General features: G+C 64.5%; 1 protein-coding gene and 1 non-coding gene across 5 annotated transcripts; both read right to left on the reverse strand.

Annotated features, from left to right (window-relative positions):
- Positions 1–569: 569 nt before the first annotated feature.
- Positions 570–18,074, reverse strand: TUBGCP2 (tubulin gamma complex associated protein 2). Of its 4 annotated transcripts, none has more exons than XM_028512980.2 (18): positions 17,985–18,074; positions 15,888–16,070; positions 14,737–14,865; positions 13,863–14,039; positions 12,698–12,857; positions 11,240–11,447; positions 10,825–11,024; positions 10,345–10,534; positions 10,043–10,188; positions 8,592–8,772; positions 8,022–8,202; positions 4,492–4,664; positions 4,136–4,264; positions 3,632–3,752; positions 2,885–3,028; positions 2,288–2,395; positions 1,489–1,652; positions 570–976 (listed from the first exon to the last, which is right to left on the reverse strand). In XM_028512980.2, exons 2-18 carry the CDS (start codon positions 16,035–16,037, stop codon positions 841–843), a joined length of 2,697 nt encoding a protein of 898 aa, XP_028368781.1. In that variant the 5' UTR covers positions 16,038–16,070; positions 17,985–18,074; the 3' UTR covers positions 570–840. The 4 variants fall into 4 exon arrangements, with proteins under 4 accessions (XP_028368781.1, XP_035883363.1, XP_035883365.1 ...); XM_036027470.1 differs by having other exon boundaries at positions 15,888–16,073; XM_036027472.1 differs by having other exon boundaries at positions 15,888–16,090; positions 17,985–18,065.
- Positions 17,243–17,405, reverse strand: LOC114498340. The gene has a single exon (XR_003684764.1). It is a non-coding gene; the product is annotated as a U1 spliceosomal RNA (small nuclear RNA).
- Positions 18,075–18,096: the final 22 nt, after the last annotated feature.

Here is an 18,096-nt window from a genome sequence, read left to right on the forward strand (position 1 = left end):
CCCTTGTCTAGGCCCCCGGGGCTCCTCGGGGTCTTGGTCCTCCTCTGCCAAGAAGGCTGCCTGCAGCAGGTGGTTTGAACTGGATTTCAAAGATAACACAAGACATGGCTGGCGTAGCCCAGTGGATTGACCTCGGGCTGTGAACCAAAGCGTTGCAGGTTCGATTCCCAGTCAGGGCACCTGGGTTGCAGGCCACAGCCCCCAGCAACCGCACATTGACGTTTCTCTTTCTCTCTCCCTCCCTTCCTTCTCTAAAAATAAATAAATAAAATCTTAAAAAAAAAAAATTACACAAGACCCAGCAGAGCACCCAGAGGTGCTCGTGGTGCCACCCACTGCAGGGCTGGGAGGGGCGTGGGTCTGTGGAGCGGAGCGGCCACACGCCTACCTACTGCAGACGAAGAGGACAGAGGCCTCGGCCTGAGCCCTTGGGGGCCTCCTGACTCACCCCAGGACGAGGGGCTGCTGCCCCCTGGTGTCGGGAGCACACGATGGCCAAGGCGGGAGGGGTTGGGCGACTCTGGGGAGCCCAGCCCCCTCCCACCGCCACAAGGCATCTTGGCAATTACCTTGATGTTGCTGAAATGCACTTTGTCTTTATTCGAAGTCAAAACACCCCCCCCCCCCCCCCGAGGTGCCCCTGCTCCACCTCAGCGGGCTCACAGGTACGCACCCGCCGAGAGCTGGGCGGGCGCAGGTGACGTCCAGACCGCACCCCACAACACGGCGGCCCACGCACTCTGGGGCTTCCGACCAGAACCCGGCACGCACTCGCGCAGCAGCACCCACTGCCCGCCGCCTCCCCCCTCCGGCTGCGGTGGGTGCAAGGCACTGAGGGCCTCACTGCGCGGGGATGGCGACTCTGGGCGCGGCGGCCGGGGGCCCCCGTGGAACGGGCACCGGGGGCGCCGCCCTCTGGCTCCTCTCTGCAGACAGGCGCTCCAGGCGCTCCGTGTAGAAGCCGTTGAAGTCCAGCCTGGGGGTGAGGGCGGGGCTTGGGTGGGCCCAGCAGATGCCCGGGCGGGGTCCCACCCTGCGGGGGCCGCGTGAGACCCCTTTTCCTCACCACGGGTGAAGGCTGCCACCGGCACGCTCACAGACATGCATGCTCACACACGAGTGGACGTCACACGTGCACATGCACACCAGCCTCAGCTTCCACACAGCGCCCTCCCCTGGCCACCTCCTCCCTGCTCATCGGGAGCTGGCGGGGGGGGGGGACGCTGCCACTGGACACGCAGGGCAGGGGTTGTGGGGGGCCCATCCAGTGGCCCGGGCCAGGGCCCAGGGAGCACAACAGTGAGCAGGGCTGGCCCGCGGGCACGGCCCGGCACACCCTGGGGAATGCATGCCCCAGGGAACAGGTAACCGCTGCCACGTCAGGGGGCGACACAGGACCAGCAGCTGCCGAAGGGCTGACACCCTCATGTCTTCTGGGGACCCAAGGGTGGCAGGGGCCAGTGAGGGAAGCCAGGGCCCCATGCGCACCTGGAGATGACACTGGCCATGCTGTGCTCGCAGTCGCTGGTGCTGTAGAGGCTCAGGCGGGCCAGCAGGTCAAGCAGGTGGGCCGAGAAGTTCTTGTCGAACTTGCTGACGGTGGCCTCGAAGCTGGAGGCCAGCGGCGGCGCGTCCGCGTGCTCCGCCAGGTGCTGGAAGACAGGGGCCCGGCTTGCCTCCCCCTCCTTCCGCGCGTTTCCAGCAGAAGGGTGAGTGTCAGGGCGTGTTCCGGGGACTCGAGGGTTGGCTGGGGCGCAGCTGCACAGGGAACGGAGTTGCTCCGGGCCGTCTGGCCCGCAACGCCCGCTGGGTTTTGCCATGGCCACCCCTCCGAGGGGACGGCACGGGAACACGGGGGCTAGCGGCCTGAGGGGCAGTGGAGGACAGGCTCTCCCGGGGGCTGCCGTGCACCAGGCCACTCGGGGCACCGAGCTCGGCCCGAACTGTCCCCACTCTGAGGGCCTCGCCTGGAGCAAGCCACGCTGGGGGTGAGGGGGTTTTGGGGAGCGGGCAGTGGAGATTTCTGTGGCTTGTACTCGGTTGTGGGCCAGGCCCCCAGAAGGGGGCGTGTGAGAGGCAACCACACACTGGCGTTTCTCTTTCTCCCTCCTTTCCCCTCTCTCTAAAAATCAATCAATCAATCAATCAAATTTCTTAGAAAAGTAGACGGCTGCCTCTCAATCAAGGGGAAGACAGAAACGAAAGGCTGGGAGCAGCTCGGCTCTCTGGGGGCGGGACCCGGACACTGCCGGCTCCCTCAGGAGGACCGACCGGCGCGGCCACCCACCTTGCGGGTGCGCTCCCCCGCCCGCTCGGCCTCCGAGGGCGGCCCCAGCACGTGCTCCAGGGCCCGGCGGCCCAGCTCGTCGTCCAGGCTCATGCTCTGCGCGAACCTCTTGGGGGCCAGGGAAACCGCTTGTCACAACCAGTGTGCTGCGGCAGCACGAGCCCCGTGCGCCCGGGACACAGGCGGGCTCGGGGACAGCGGGTCCCCCCTGGAGGCTGCGGGGGAACCCACACCACCCCAGGCTGCCTGTCAGGGGCCTAGGGACCAATTTCTCGGAAAACACTTGTTTTCCGGTTTGCAACCCCACGGGGCTCCTAAATGAGAACCGATCGCCGTGCTCCTGTCCGCTGTCACTGGCCACCGCCTCCACGCCCTCCCACAGCCCCACCAGCTCAGACGCCCCTGTGCCCGCCAGCACCCCATGTCACCCCGTCCACCCCCAACACTCGTTTTCTGTCCCCCTGCTTGTGACGGGTGCCTGCCCCACACCGCGTCAGGAGAGCCGCGCTCTGACAGGGGGCAGGGTGTTCAGGACACCTGGGTGCGGCCCGGGGAGGACCGCGGGCCCTGGACGGGCAGGACGGGGCGGGGCCGCACCTGCATGCAGTTGGTGAACATGACGCACACGGACATGAGCTTGGAGAAGACCTTGAGCAGCTCGGGGTTGGTGAGCATGCAGTCCTTCAGGCAGGTGTCCAGGAAGCTCGTGTGGTGGCCCAGCACGTCGTCGATGTTGGAGGCCTGCGGGGAGCACGCCCACGCTGCCCACACGTGTGCCCCGGCTTCAGCACGGGCACCGCACGCTTGCCCTGTCTCCACGTTCTAAATGGGCCGGTGGTCTTTGGGGGGAAACTTCACACCGCTGAACGGAAGTAACACTGAACGTGCCCCAAAGCCTAAGGTTTTGATCCCTGAAGACAGGAAGGGGCAGGCACGGCTGCTGGCCACCTCCTGCTTCCGGGACTTGGTGCAGGGCAAGGGGCCTTCTGGTGGAGAAGCCCCAGAGGGCGCAGCACCTGCAGGGGGTGCGTGGGCCACCCCCACTTGAGGCTCTAGGGCTCCCGCAAGGGCAGGCGCCCGTGCTGCTCCACCAGCTCGACCCCGGGGCTCCGCCCGGGGAACAGACACCCCCCCCCGCCCCCCCTACTCATGGGGTCCGAGGAAGGACAGCATGTGCACAGGTGCGGCTTCTCCTCACGGGGCTCTGGGTGCAGCCCCGCTGACGGCACCCGCCACCCTGACCCGACCCAGCACCCTCCCTGCTGCAGACCATGCGCTGTGGGGGCGGGGCTGCTGACTGCCCCAGGCCATGGAAGCTCGTCAGCCCGTCCGGTCCAGACTCACGGATTTCAGGTTCCGCTCGAGGACGTGCCAGGTCGGCTCCATGACCTCGAACATCATGTAGTATTGGATGTTCTGGACGAAGTTCAGCATCCGCTGCCGCAGCGTGAAGGCGCTGGCGAACCTGGGGGCAGAGGTCGCGGGAGCTGGCGCCTGCACCGGGCCTCCTGCTCCCCGCCCACCCCAGGCCCACGCGGGCTGGGGACGCGGGTGCGCCTGCCCTCAGCGGCACGTGGACACGCCGAGCCGCCTGGGACCCAGACCACACAGGGGCCACAGACCGGCGGGCGGAGTGCCCGGGCTCTAACGGGCAGGGCGCCGCCACCACGAGGCTCCTGCCCCGAGAGGAACTGAGGTCCCCAGGGGTCCCACCCAGAGAAGCAGCTGGCCCTTCGGTTCGTGCAGGCGGTGGGGGGCACAGAGCCGGTGCCGCTCGAGGTCGGCAACCGCCACGAACACCCTGGGGGTGCACCTGGGGTCGGCGCCCCGAGCGGACGCAGCACGCACCACTTGGCGGAGTGCAGCGCGTGCTGCTTGGCGGCCTTGTTGCTGACCCAGACGCTGCAGAGCTGCCGCTCCACGTGCTTGCAGTAGAACATGTGCCGGAACAGCATCTGGTAGCGCGTCAGGGCCTTCCTGCCGAGGGAGGGGAGAGGGCGCAGGGCCCCGACACCCGGGCTGGGACGGGGCTCCGGCGGGGACCACGGCCGGGCGGTGCGGCCACCCCAACGGGGCGAACATCCCCCGCCCAGCACGCTCGGAGGAGAACAAGCCGAGGGGTGGCATGCCTGGCCCCTCCCCCTGCCCCCGCTGACCTCGCCTGGAGACTGCCCCGCCGCTGGTGCCCGAGGGACCCCGCTCACCTGTTGATGATCAGAGACAGGGGCCACTTCACCACGTAGTCGAAAGAGAAAGCCTCCAGGCCGCTCAGCGAGAGCTCCGTGGGGTCGGCCTGCACCATCGCCTTCTCCTGCTTGGTCTCGATGGCCAGCACCCGCAGAAGCTGAGTGATGAGGTCGTGGGGCATCAGGTCGATCTGGGGGGGAGAAGCAGGAGCGTCGGGTGCGAGCCCTCCCCAGTTTCCAGTGGGCGGTCTCAGGGTCCGCTTCACGAAGTGCTTTTCTGCGAAATGAGGGACGCGTCTGTCATTTCCCCCCGACAACGTGACCGACGTGGATGCTGTGGGCGCGTCACCGTCTCCTGCCTGGCATCGTGCGGCGTCCTCAACCGGTGTCTCCGGTGTCTCCGTTCGACCACGCCACCTTCGGCTGGCCAACCTGACGTGGAGCTCATCCAGCGAGAGACCGGATGTGGAGCTTCAAAAGCCACTCCCGACACCCAGACAGTCACAGCACCTTCTCCACGCACCGCACACATCTTTTTCACCTTTCAGGTGTTTTCACCTCGTGAGATAACAAAGCATGACATGCCAAAAACGCGTAGTTCCTTCTGTCTTTAATATTAAAATGGTTGCACAAAAACTCACCAACTTCGGTGAGTTTTTAAAAACACACACTGAGACCTGGCCAGTGTAGCTCAGTGGACTGAGCTTGGGCCTGCGAACCAAAGGGTCACCGGTTTGATTCCAGGCAGGGCGCATGCCTGGGTTGCAGGCCAGTTCTCCAGCAGGGGGCATGTGAGAGGCCACCATGAATTGATGTTTCTCTGCCTCTCTCTCTCCCTTCCCTTCTCTCTAAAAATAAGTAAACAAAATCTTTAAAAAAATTAAAAACAAAAACCAAAAAAACTAAGAAGCTTTCAACGCCTCTTAAAAAAAAAAGTGCACGCTGAAATGACAGCTGTCACGATACAATCCAACAAGACTGTTTCCAACGACGATGCCAGAGCCGGCCGAGTGCTACTGGGGCTGACCTGCGGGAGAAGCAAATGAACTTTCTGGCCAGCCCAGCACACGTCTCGTCCCCGTGCTCTCACCTGAAGGTAGTGGAATGCTGCACGACAGCTGTCATTAAAAACATGTTTTACTTTTGTGCAACTCACCGTGAAAAAGCATCAGGCTGCGACCCCGGCCCCACCTGTGCTGACCAGACAGGAGAGCAACCTGGGACTGGCTCAGAGGCCCAGCCGCTCCAGAAACACTGCAGAGACACGACCACTTCCCACTGAAGTGAGAAAGAGAGCTACGAGGGGCTGTGTGGGAACGAGGGTCCACAGGGTGCACCCGGCAGACCTGAACCCCTCCCGAGGGACCCCCTCCCACGCGCCCCAGGCCCAGGCCAGAGAGGGCAGGTCTGGGCAGGCAGAACGGCCCTTCCAGGCGGTGCCATGCCCGACGTCGGTGTCTTCAAAAGCTTATCGAGTGCCGACCGCCCGCCGGGACAGCGTGAGGGCGCCCTCGCCTGAGAGGGGGCGGGGAGCTCGGCACAGGTGCCTCTCGAGCGAGGGAAACCACCGGCTGCCTCTCCCACGCCCCTGACTGGGCACTGACCCCGCAACCCGGGCGTGCGCCCTGACCAGGAATGGAGCCAGCGGCCTTCCACTTTGCGGGACGACGCCCAGCCCCCGGAGCAGCCAGGGGGCGAGCGAGGGCATATGTTTCAGTCCGGTAAGTCCGCTTCCAGGAATCTGCCCCACACACGCAGTCTCGCACGTGAGCAGCGACCCCGGACACCCAGAGTGCAGGCTGAAGACTGAAAGGAGAAACAGCCGCGAGACCGCGGTGGAGACCCGGTTCCCCACTGTCTGCCTGGACACGCCAGCGGAGAGCGGGCCGGCGGGAATGGGGGGAACACCGAGAAAGGCAGAAACGTGAAGGTGAACCACCACCACGAGGGGTTGGGAAGACCGCAGCAGAGATCAGACAGCACGGTGAGCCGCCCCACACGGGGCGTGGAGAGCCGCCCGCAGAGGTGGCCGCGGTGGGGGCACCTCCACAGACATGAGGGCATGAGTCGGCAACCTGGTTCACACCCAAGAGACTAGGGAGAGAACCAACCGCACCCAGGGCCGCAGAGAGGGGAAGGGCCGGGAGCAGGGCAGAGGGCAGAGACACAACCCCGCCCCCCCAGGGCACTTCCTGGGCCTCGGAACTCGCTCCCTGAGCCCCCCCCCCCCCCCCCCCGCGCCTCTCCAAACAAAGCGTCTCTCAGCCTGTTCGGACCTCAGCTCCGAGGTCTCTCGGCCAGGGCTCGAGTGCCGAAGCTGCGGCACAGAGGGCAGGCCTGACCCCCCAGCCGCCTGAGTCCTGGTGCCACTCTGCCGCCAGGCCGGCGGTGCTCCGCGGGGAGCCGACGGGAGCAGCGGGAAGGAGCGACGCAGTGACGACACGCAGGGTGACACTGCACACGCAGAAGCAGGGCGCGCGGTGCTCGCTCTCCAGCACTTACTCAGCAGCAGGCCCCGTGCCACCAGCTCCCTGGCCCTGGGGTCACTGGAGAGCCCCAGAAAGCTCGGGAAGTGCTATGGTCTGATGGTGTCTGTGGCCAGGCTGTAAGGGCCGAAAGGAGGAGGCGGCTCATTGTGGTGCCGGCCCCGTCCCCGGGCCTGACACGACGGTGCTCAATCTCGCCGTTTGTCTCGTCGCTGACCTGTGCTGTCACCCTGCCTCTCACACACGCAAACAGAGAGTTTGAGAGGAAAAGCTTAAAAAAATGAGAGCACGTAGAAAACAGCAGAAAAAAGGCCTTGGCCAGTGTACCTCAGTGGATTGAGCACTGGCCTGTGAACCAAAGGGTTGCTGGTTTGATTCCCAGTCGGGGCACATGCCTGGGTTGCAGGCCAGGTCCCCAGTAGGGGGCGCACAAGAGACCGCCACACATTGATGTTTCTCTTTCTTTCTTCCTTCCTTCCCTTCTCTCTGAATATAAATAAATAAAATCTTTACAGAAAGAAAAAGAAAAAGAAAGGCCAACAAACTTGCCAAACTCACAGTAGCTAGAGGGGGGCAGGAAGAAAACGCTAACGAGAGACCAGATGTGAACGCAGGGGCATCGCAGTCAACCCCACGGAAGCCAGCAGGGCCGTGGGAGTCAATCCCAGCTGCCCGTCTGGGGACACCAGCAACCAAAACGGACGCGGGCAGGAAGAGTGTGCGCAGACCTGGGGCCGAAGGAGGACCGAGGCAACCCCCCACTCCGTGGAAAGAACCAGCCCCCGCTCCTGACACTTCCCGGCTCCATGTAGGCGGCCAGGGCTCCTGGCAACCACGCCGGAGACACACGGGACAGTGCAGGCCGTGTCCCCGGAGAGCAGGGACGCGAAAGTCCTGAACACCACCGGGGAGCCGCATGCAGCCACACGAGAAAGGAGCATCCCCCACGGCCAAGTGGGGCGCATTCCCGAGACGCCAGGACGGCCCAACACTGGGAGCCAACTCGGCGCACAGGGAGGGAGGGAGCCCGCCGACCGTCTGGCCGGGCAGGAGCCGGCGCACCTTCAGGTCGTCCTTGAAGGGGTCCGTGTTGGCGGTGCTCATGCGCAGGGCCAGCTCCAGCAGCGCCTCCAGGCGTGTGGGCGTGATGTCGTCCACCGGCTTCTTCAGCTCCTCCTCCGTCAGGTCCATGAAGTGCACGAAGAAGTCCCCCTGGTCCATCAGGAAGTAGCGCTTGATGGACCTGGGCGGGGGCGGGGGCAGACCTCAGGGCGGCTGCTCCCGAGACCAGCCGCACTCGGGAGCGACGCTGCCAGTGACCGAGAAACAGCCGTGCGCGCAGAGAGCTCGGCCGCCACAGGCCACGTGACCGCGACCGTGGCCGGCTCTCTCGGGCAGGACCGCCGGGCCCGGGCCTGCAGGGCGTGCGGCTGTGGGGGCCCAGACAGGGCCAGGGTGGTGCCCGGCGGGGAGCGAGGCTGCGGAGGAGGGTCCACGGGCGCCCGGCAGGGAGGCTGGACGCGAGTCGGCCTGCGCCCGCCCGTCTGCGGAACAACAGGCGGACCGCCAGCAGCCCCGGGTCTTGGCCCGCCTGCACAGGTCACTCGCCGCGCTGGGGGGGGGCTGGCGCACCTCAGGTGGGCCACGAGCTCCTGCTCCTCCATCAGGAAGTCCAGCAGCACCGTGCTCGCGTAGCCGAAGGCCTTCTCGATCTGCTCCACGTACGCCCGCTCCTTCAAGGTGTAGACGACCTCTTTGGCCACCGGGCAGGTGACATCGCGACCACACTCCCTGACCACGTTCAGGTACTTTCCTGCAAGGAGGCGGGGGCGGATTAAACACCCCGTCACACGCACCAGCCAGAGGGCAGGGCAGGTCACGGGGCGGACCGGGCGGGGGCTCCGGCGACCCGCTCTAGCCTCCGTGGAGACTCTGCCACCAACCGCAGTGGGGAGCAGTCACCGCGCTGGTTTTCGGGGACTGCTCACATCCGACTCTCTGATCACACCACGGAAACGGGCTCCAGCAGCCGCCTCCAGGCCCTGCCCCAGACGGCCGCCAGACGGGCTCCAAGCAGCGCCCACACGTGCCTTCTGGGCCCAGTGAGGGGACGGGACCACAGCTGGCCGGTGGGCTGTGTCCTTGATGGCTTTCCCCAGAAGGCGTGTGACACGGAGAGACGAGACACACACCACAGCTTATGCTGCTGAGGGGGCTCCCGGCTGCCCCCCTAGAGCTTCAGGGTGCGGCTGGTAGTCCGAGGAACTGGCCAGGGGAGGTGGCCAGGCGGCTGGAACTCTCGGCCCCGCCCAGCGTCGGGGGAGGGGCTGGTGCCGAGACAGAGGCGGTCTCCAGGCCACCACCGTGCCCTGCTGGGCCCACAGGACGGGGCCTCCACAAAACCCTGAAGAGGGCTGTGACGAGCTTCCGGGTAACTGGTGAACACATCCACCTGCCAGGGGGTGGTGCACCCCAAAACCACGGGGACAGAAGCGTCTGTGCTCGGGGACCCTCCCTGACCTCTTCAGCCACCTGGTCACCTGGTGCCCTTTACGATCCACCAGTCACCTGGGAAGCAGGGGGCCCCCGAGTTCTTTGAGCTGCTCTGGCAAGTTACCAAGAAACAAAATCCAGGGAGGGGTCATGGGGAGCCCCGATTTGTCATCGCCTCGGACAGAAGTGCCGGTGGCCCAGGGACCCCGACACTCACAGCCGGCGTGTGAAGTGGGGCCCGCGGGGGCGTCTGGGCATCGGCATTGGGGCTACGTGGGACTGCAGGACACCGGCCGGTGTCCCGAGAGAACCGGGGGCCTGGGGGCTGGTGTGCAAACCCACACACGTGCTGTCGGAGTCGTGAGCAAAAGCAAGGTTTCCCTTAAGTAGCAACAGAGCTCTAGAAAGTTCTCGGTGAGGAGGGAGGCGAGGCGCCTGTTGGGACAGCCTCCTGGGGTCAGGGAACAAGATGGTCACCCAGAGCCCAGAGCCAGAGCGCGGCCCTCGCAGCCCGGCACCTGCGCCCGCCCCGGGGACACAGCCGCAGAGGACGTGCAGGTGTCCGGGTGGGCGGGGCCCCCGGGCCGCACCTGTGCTGAGCACCTTGCCCGCCATCTTCTGCAGGAAGGAGGGGATCTGCCGCTGCACCACGGTGTACCGCTGGTCCCAGTAGCGGTCGTTGTAGTCCTCCTGGATCTTCTCCTTCCGCAGCTCGTGCTCCTCCACCATGAACTCGCTGGAAGCAGGCAGGCGTACCGGTCACGACCGCGGGGGCCGGGCCCAGCCTCGCCCAAAGCCGGGGCAAGGCTGCCGCTGTGGCCTCTGAGCGGACCCGGCACCACCGTCCACCCGCCCCACAGAGGCAGGAGTCGAAGAGCCCCCTCCGGCCCACCTGTACGGGTCGTTGATGATGCCCCTGTAGATCCACTTCTCCAGGATCTCGAAGTAGGGCACGCTGGCGGCCTTGGTCAGGTAGAGGCAGAGCTCCTGCGCCTGGCTGTCCCCCGTGTAGTTGAAGCTCCGGTCGTGCAGCAGGCTCAGGGTGGCCCCCCCGACACACTCGCCTTTATCCACGGAGGTGGCTGTGAGGGAGGCTGCGCTCGGTGCCGAGGAAGCAGGAGCCGTGTGGAGCCCGGCCTCTAGCTCCCCACGGGACCGGTGCCTCCTTAGGGGATGCACCCAAACTGCAAAGCCGTAGCTGATTGCACAGTCTACCCACAAAGCCTCCAGTTCTCTCCCACGAATTAGTCACACACGAAGCAACACCGCTTTGGCCTCACAGCCCTGAGGACAAAACCCACCCCATCCTCATGCCAGCAGCGGCCGCACCACTGCAGGGCCCGCCCCGCCCCGCGTCCCCCCGGAGCCGCACCGAGGGAGGCCAGGATGTCCACGGTGCGCAGGGCCGGCTGCACGTAGAACCAGAGCTTCGGCAGCGACAGCAGGCCCTGCCTCTGCAGCTGCTCCAGCTGCGAGACCAGGATCAGGTGCTCCTTCACCAGGGTCCGCATGGCGGCCGCCAGCGCCTGGTTCACCTGCCCGTACTCGAAGGACGACTTCTCCTCGATGAACCTAGGGGGAGAGGAGGTGCTGCCGCCTCTGAGAAGCTACAGCTGCGTTTCCAGGCGGGGCCGGGCACTCTGCGTCTGGCGCCAGCGCCCCACTCTCACGCGCAGACGGGGCCCCCCGCACCCGCCCTCAGCCCTCAATGTCTGGCCACGAGTGACGCTGGGGCGACGTGTGCTCGCAGCCAGATGTGTCCGGGGAGGCCGGTGTCCCGCGCCTACCTGGTCACGGTGGAGTAGCTGGAGGCCACTGGGAGGATCCTGTTCACCAGCTCCCTGATGGACAGGTCCAGGTTGGGGTCCACCAGGAAGGTCCGGCTCTGTCTCCCGGTGAGCGGCTGGGCGGTGATGTACCTGCCGTCCACACCCGCCAGCACGTAGAGCAGGTCTTCCACGACGGCCGCCTCCTGGGAGGCCAGGGGCAGTGAGCCTGTGGGCCACAGACACTGCTGGGGCCGCGCGCATGGCCGGAGCCCCTGCTCCCGCAACCTGCCCACCAAAAGTCATGCTCTCACCCGTTTTCCTCAAGTAACTACAGAGGTAAGAGGCAGCTGCTCATTTCGCTTTGACTGACCCCACCGGGGCACCAAAGGCTGCAATTTCAAAGCCACCAGAACGGAAGTCGCTAGCCCAGGCAGGCCAGGGAGCCCGGGCCAGCCCATCAGAGCCTAAAAGCACTAAGCAGGTAGAAATCCCTACACTCAGGCCATGCCTGGCGTGGCTCAGTGGATTGAGTGCCGGCTGTGAACTGAAAGATCGCCAGTTCGATTCCCAGTCAGGGCACATGCTTGGGTTGTGGCCCAGGTCCTCAGCTGGGGGCCTGAGAGAAGCAACTGAACTGTTTTTCTCCGTTTCTCTCTTCTTTCATTCTCCTCTAAATAAATAAAACCTTCACTTTCGAAAAAAAAAAAAATTTATTTATTTACTTTTAGAGAAAGGGGAACAGATGGAAAAAGAGGAACACCAATGTGTGGCTGCCCCTTGCACCCCCTACTGGGGACCTAGTCCACAACCCAGGTACATGCCACGACTGGGAATTGAACCGGCAACCCTTTGGTTCACAGCCCACATTCAATCCACTGAGCTACACCAGCCAGAGCAGTAAAACCTTAAAAAAAAAAGAAGAAGAAAAGAAAAAAGAAAAGCAACAGCAAAAGCAACCCCTCCCCTAGGCCTGTGCCCACCCGGGAGCAGGCAGGGGCCTGGGAAGCGTTTCCAGCGGAGCCGTGTGTGTGCACAGCGTCCACACGCTGCTCTCGGGTCACAGGGAGGCTTCCTGTGCTGACAAGTCCCGCCATAAACACACAGCGTGAGGTGGCTCCCTTAGGACAGCCCGGCAGACTTGAGGACAGTCCCAGGAAACCGAGTGGGACTGCCACACCCAGTGCCTCCTGGCCCCCAAGCTCCCAGCCCCAGAAAACCCTCGGAATCCTCCCTTATACCTGGACTGATAGCCGCACGTGGGGGGCTGGAGGCAGCACCAGGAGAAGGGTGTCTCTGAGAACTGCCCCAGCTGCCCACTCTCAGGCTGCCCCAGGGCAACTGAGCCCGAGGCCCACCAGCAGACGGCACAGCATCACACCTGGTCACCTGCCCGGGGCACAGCGTGGGCTCTGAGCACAGCAGCCACCCGCCCCCGGGCCCCCCACGCAGACTGCCGAAAGCACACGCTCCACGCACCTATTGGCACAGCTGTGTCCGTGCTCAAGCCTGAGCCGGTCAGGAAGTCCCCGACCAGCGTGGGCCTCTCATACACCCACGCGGGGAAGACAGGGAGGCGCTGGCCCGAATTTTTTTTGTTCTGCTTGTCTCGGAGCATCTTTCTTGTAAGTTCTAGAGACTGGTGGGAACGTTTTTAAAAACAAAAACAAAGACACACTTTCAGGGCAAACAGTTCAAACTGACACCAACGGCACCGAGAAAGCCGGGTCCTGAGCACGGGAAGGTTCGGAATGTGTGTCTACCAACGCAAGGGGCGGGGACCCAGGCTCTCGCCCGGTGTCGGTCGGGGCAGGGCCCACAGACCTGCCCGCAGCACCGGCAGCGAGGGCACCTCGCCAGGGCAGGCCGACCCTCGGGGAGACCTACACCTTCTCTGGTGGCTGGATGCGACCTGCTGGGCGAAGATGTGGCCCCAGAGACAGACGGTGGAGACGAGGTGCCCAAGCCCCTCGGGGACAGGGGACAGGCGGGAGCGCCGCCCAGGGGAGGCTGGCCGCAGGCACTCGCACAGGGCAGTGGCCCCCCCGGGGGGCCTGGCTCTGTGAAGCGCCGGCTGAGGTGTGGCAAGGGCACGTGCAAACTCGGTTTCCTCATCTGTCACACGGGCCACTGGCGTGAGGGCTTTGCGAGCTGGTGGACACGGGACACGTCCCACCCGTGCTGGCCGTCGTCCCGGTCACAGCGGCTGCGCTCAACAAGCTCAGCTCGGGCCCTCCCAGGGACACCGGTCTGCGGGGCTCGCAGGCCAGAGGCAACGCTGTGAGCAGGCGGGTGTGCGTCGAGAGAACAGGGCAGGACGTAAACTCAAAACCGAGAGAAGCAGTAAGTCCAGGGGAGAGGGCACCGTGCAGAGAAAACTGTCTGCGGAGCATCACGTAAACAGACGAGCCGTCCCAGACTAGCAGCGGGAGACGGGGAACTGCAGTTTGCGTTGGCAGGCGGCCAACTGCCCGGGTGGGACACCCCCGGCCCCAGTTTGTCCAGGACCCTCGTCCACACACGGCTGGTCGTGGTCGGCCTCCACATGCAGATCCGCCTCTCACAGACGGCAGTGAGCCGTGCACCCCCGCCCTGCGGCAACAAGTGTGGGCCTGCGGGAGGGCGGGGGCAGGGGCTGCAGTACCTGCTGCCACGTGGAGCCCGCAGCCACGCTGCCAAGCTGCTTCCTCAGCTCCTCGAGCTCCTGCAGGGAGATCCTGGCGGCCGGGGCAGGGGCGCTGAGGCTGGTGCTGCTGCTGGCTGCGGCCGCGGCAGCGAGCTCGGCTCTCTCCCTCGCATTCTGCTGTAAGTACTGCAGCGTCTGCACACACGGAGCCCCGCCTGAGACGGGGCCGCACGTGCGTGCACTCCGCCCGGCACGGCCACCCCAGCCCCTTCTTTCCCAGCCCCAGCGACCCCAAGGAGGGCGAGAGCCGGCCTCCTGCCAGCCCTCGAGCCCTGGTGTCTGGCCTCTCACAGCTTCCTGACACACGGTGCCGCGTGCGCTCCCGCACGGAAGAACACCCTGCAGTGGCTCTAGCAGCCAGTCCCCGACCTCTGTGCCCAGAGCACTGCCCCTTCTCTACACTCAAGTGCCCCCCACCCCGCTCCCAGCACTAGAGGTCACCAGGTGTCCGGCTGCGCCTCCACCCCCAAACAGGCCCCGGGCCCTGGGCAGCAGGAGGAAGGACCCAACAAGCCCCTGGGTGCTCGCACGTGTTCTCCGTGGTGTCACACGCATCACGCACATGACGTAAGCCGACACACAGAGGCACGAGACAGCCGCCAAAACCCAGCCCCCGGAGGTAGCAGCCCCCGGCACCTCCCGGGTCTGCCGTCGGGAGCTCCTTCCACTCTGCTGCCACAGCCAGGCCGCGTGGCGGGAGGAGCTCGGGGACAGCGGACTCACAAGGTGCCATTTCCACTGCGCAAGCCCGTGGGCTTAAAACACTCCCTGGCACCACCCACAGCGCACGCCCCCCGGACACACGCCGGACCCCCGGCACGACAGCAGCTACCTCTTTGTCCTCCGTGAGCTTTGACAACAGGTACACCAGGGGGTCGAGGTTCCGCGTGTTTTTAGATTTCAGTTCATCGTATTTCTTTAGGAAGTCTTCTGGAGTACGAGAGAATTCCGCTATTTTAACCTCGAAAGCACAAACACGAGTGAGTTAGCGACAGTAACGGAGAACCGTGAAAACATCTTCCAGGAAGCTGAACACAGCCACCCAGGTACAGTGAAGTCAGTCAGGCTAAACGACCACCTGTCACTGAGAGCAAACCGAGACGACGCATCACGCGTTCCGTGAAACCGCGTCCTCCTCCAGGCGTTCTCTCGCGCCACCCCCAACCCCCCAGGCAGCCACGGCCTCTCCCCTGGGAGCTCCCTCCACTAGGCTCCCCGAGACGCTCGCCACGCACAGGCTCAGGGGCTCTACTTCCTCACTGACTGTGCTCCTCTCCAGGGAGAGGAGAAGGGCTGGGGGGAGAGGGGGGCAGGCACACTGAGGTGCGAGGGAAACGTCCACGTGTGGCTGCCTCTCACACGTCCCCAGCCAGGACTCCCGACCCGCAACCCAGGCCTGTGCCCTGACTGGGAAGTGAACTGGCGACCCTTTGGTTTGCAGGATGGCACTCAGTCCACTGAGCCACACTAGTCGGAGCTAGTTATTGATTTCAGTGGAAGAGAAGGCGGCGGGGGAGGGAGAGAGACAGAAACACTCATCTGTTTTCCACTTGCTGACACTTCCATTCCTGTATGTGCCCTGCCCAGGGATCAAACCCATAACCTTGGCATATTAGGAAGACACTCTCACAACCGTGCTACCAAGAAGAGAGAATTGCATATTTTTTGAACAAGTAAAAGTACTTCACTTGAAAGGGATTTCCAGGTGGTCACTCCCAGGAGCTCCCCTTTCCGTCGGGGAAACGTCTGTGCCACAATGTGGCCACACACTGGAGACACGGCTGCGTGCCCCCGTCATGGGGGGGTGCATGGTGAAGGGCCTGGGCTCCCTGAGCTTCCATCCACCCTTCTGTCTGGGCTGAGGGGCAGAACCGCTGTGGGGTCCACGGGAAAACTGGCCAAGGTTCTCCAGCCCCATTGCCGGAACCGCCAGGGCGCCCGGTGGGGAAGGTGAACTCTGCGCGGTGCGGGGCGGGCACTCACCTTGGCGCTGTGCGCCGACACGGTGGTCGTCACGTACGGGGTCCGGTTCTTCTGCAGCAGGTCGATGTACACCTCGGCCCCCTCCCCCCCGTGCACACGCAGCAGGCTGAGCAGCTCGTTGACATCGTGGTGTATCCGAAATTCACTCATAGCTCTGGCTCCAAGACAGCATCCCAGAGTGTTCTCCTGAAGTGAGAGGAAAGCTATTTATAAAAACAAAACCCTATTGACCTAAATATTTTAAAGCAGTCAAACCTGGCCCACGTCACGCCTTTGAGAAACCACATCATCTGTGTGCCACACGATGCCCCGCTGGGCCATCACCACAGCCACCCCCTGTGGACCGTGGACCTGCTAGGGCTTGTTTGTGCGGTGAGTCCTCCCCTTCCTGCGGGTGGCGCCCCTGCTGTGGCTGGTCTTTGTCATTTCTCCCTGGGCACTGTCTCCAGTGTGCACGCAGCCTCTGGGGATCCACCCTCCCAGCCAGCTTCCAGGCCCACGCCTCAGCTCGGGAGCCTGTGGGCACAGGCTGTGAACCCTCAGGCTGGGCCCGCCTTCACCCCAGGCGGCCACAACACCAGGCCCTGGGCCAGTGGCGGGCAGACTCAGTGGCCCTGGTGGGGGGCCTGGGTCTGTGCAGGGAGCTCTGCACAGGCCGGAGCCACTGACCCTTGTCCCAGCACAAACCCCAGCTCCAGCCCACGAGGCCCACGCCTGGTTCCCGAACCCTGTGCTGCTCAGGTGTGCATCCTCTCTGCACTCTGATACCCGGGACCTTCCCCTCTCTCGCCCAAGCTTGGCTACACGTGCAGGTGCTCTTCCTAAAAGTGCTGCCCGTTCCCTGTGCATCTGAGGTGGCTGGGGTTCCACTTCTGCTCAGTTGGCCCTGCCGACCAGATGTCCCGGGGTCTCCCCATTAGATACAGAACCCCCGGCCTCAAGGCTGAAACTGAGACGTGCCCAAGGGACCGGCAGTGGCCTGCACCAGGCTCTGCTCCCACTGATGACAGGCCCTGTTGGCCGTCGCCATCAGCAGTGCTGATGGGAGGGTGTGAACAGACACTCACGGGCAGTCGGCTGCAGGCTGGAAAAACAGAGGAACAAACTTCACACCCTCCCCATACATGTGTCGATCTACCTACACAGGTTCCCAACTCAGGTCCACGAACAACAGAACACCTGCTGGGATCAGGGCAGAGTCATTCCTGTCCGTGAACTTCCCGAGATGGTCTTTCAACAGATGCTCAAAGGCTCTGAGACCCAAAAGAGGTTCGGGACCGCCCTGCTGCCAGCGGCAGAGACCACTGGCACAGGAGCCACAGCTAATCAATCACTCAGGAATCTTTTTTTTTTTTTAGGGGAGAGCGCGAACGCACTCCGCCACCACCACAAATTGTGCAGTCGAGTTGCCCACATTTGGGGAAATCGCAGGGGTCAGCACATCCGGAGTGCAACGGATAAGCCTCGCCCCGGGAAAACCACCTTGGAGATCACGGTGTCTCCCCTGCCAGTAAGTATCTCACCCCGAATCGTAATCGTAACTGTGATCCCGGGGATGGGAAACAAGTTCTCTGGATGCAACTGATGTTCACGGGGCACACACATCCAACACTGGTCCCCAGCGGGAGGGCAGAGGAGGCACAGGCTGGTGCCCAGGTCGCCAGCACAGCGGCGGCTGCAACCGGGAGGCGCAGGCAGGAACCCGCAGCCGCGGGCGCCTGGGAGCGCCGGGCCCACCCGCCACATTAAGTCTCGAGCGCCCCGGGGGCCCGCACGTGTCGCCTATCACATTTCAGCCTGGGAAATGCTTGACCGCACCCGATTCTTGCGCCATGGGCACCGGGCACGGCGCCCTGAGCGGCTCGGGCGCTGAGCGGCCGGAGGAGACGGGAAGGCAGGCGGAGCGCAGGGACCGACCGCCGGGACGCGGGCCCAGAACTCAGGGAATGGGGGGCCACCGAAGGGCTTTAAGCAGAGGCTCCCGATAAAACCCCCGCTTTCCGAGGGCCGGGAGCGGCCCGGGGGACGGGCGCGAGACTCCGCACCACGGGGCTTGGGAAATGCCCCCGCCGCTCCTGCTGCACGGGCCGCACTCACCGCCGGCGCCGCGCCACCTCTGGAGCCCGCCGAAACCCGTCGCGCAGCCCGCGCCGGAAGCGGAAGTGGTTCCCGACGTCACGTCCGGCCCCGCCCCGGCCCGCTCGGGGAC

The sequence above is a fragment of the Phyllostomus discolor genome, chromosome 5, assembly GCF_004126475.2.
Source record: "Phyllostomus discolor isolate MPI-MPIP mPhyDis1 chromosome 5, mPhyDis1.pri.v3, whole genome shotgun sequence".
NCBI lineage: Eukaryota > Metazoa > Chordata > Mammalia > Chiroptera > Phyllostomidae > Phyllostomus > Phyllostomus discolor.

Coding starts and splice junctions, on each gene's coding strand:
- TUBGCP2 (XM_028512980.2), bottom strand. CDS start 16,037: ATGAGTGAATTTCGGATACACCACGATGTCAACGAGCTGCTCAGCCTG. Junction 12,858..13,862: donor CGGGCTCCACGTGGCAGCAG/GTACTGCAGCCC, acceptor CGTTCCCACCAG/TCTCTAGAACTTACAAGAAA. Junction 977..1,488: donor ATGGCCAGTGTCATCTCCAG/GTGCGCATGGGG, acceptor CCTCACCCCCAG/GCTGGACTTCAACGGCTTCT.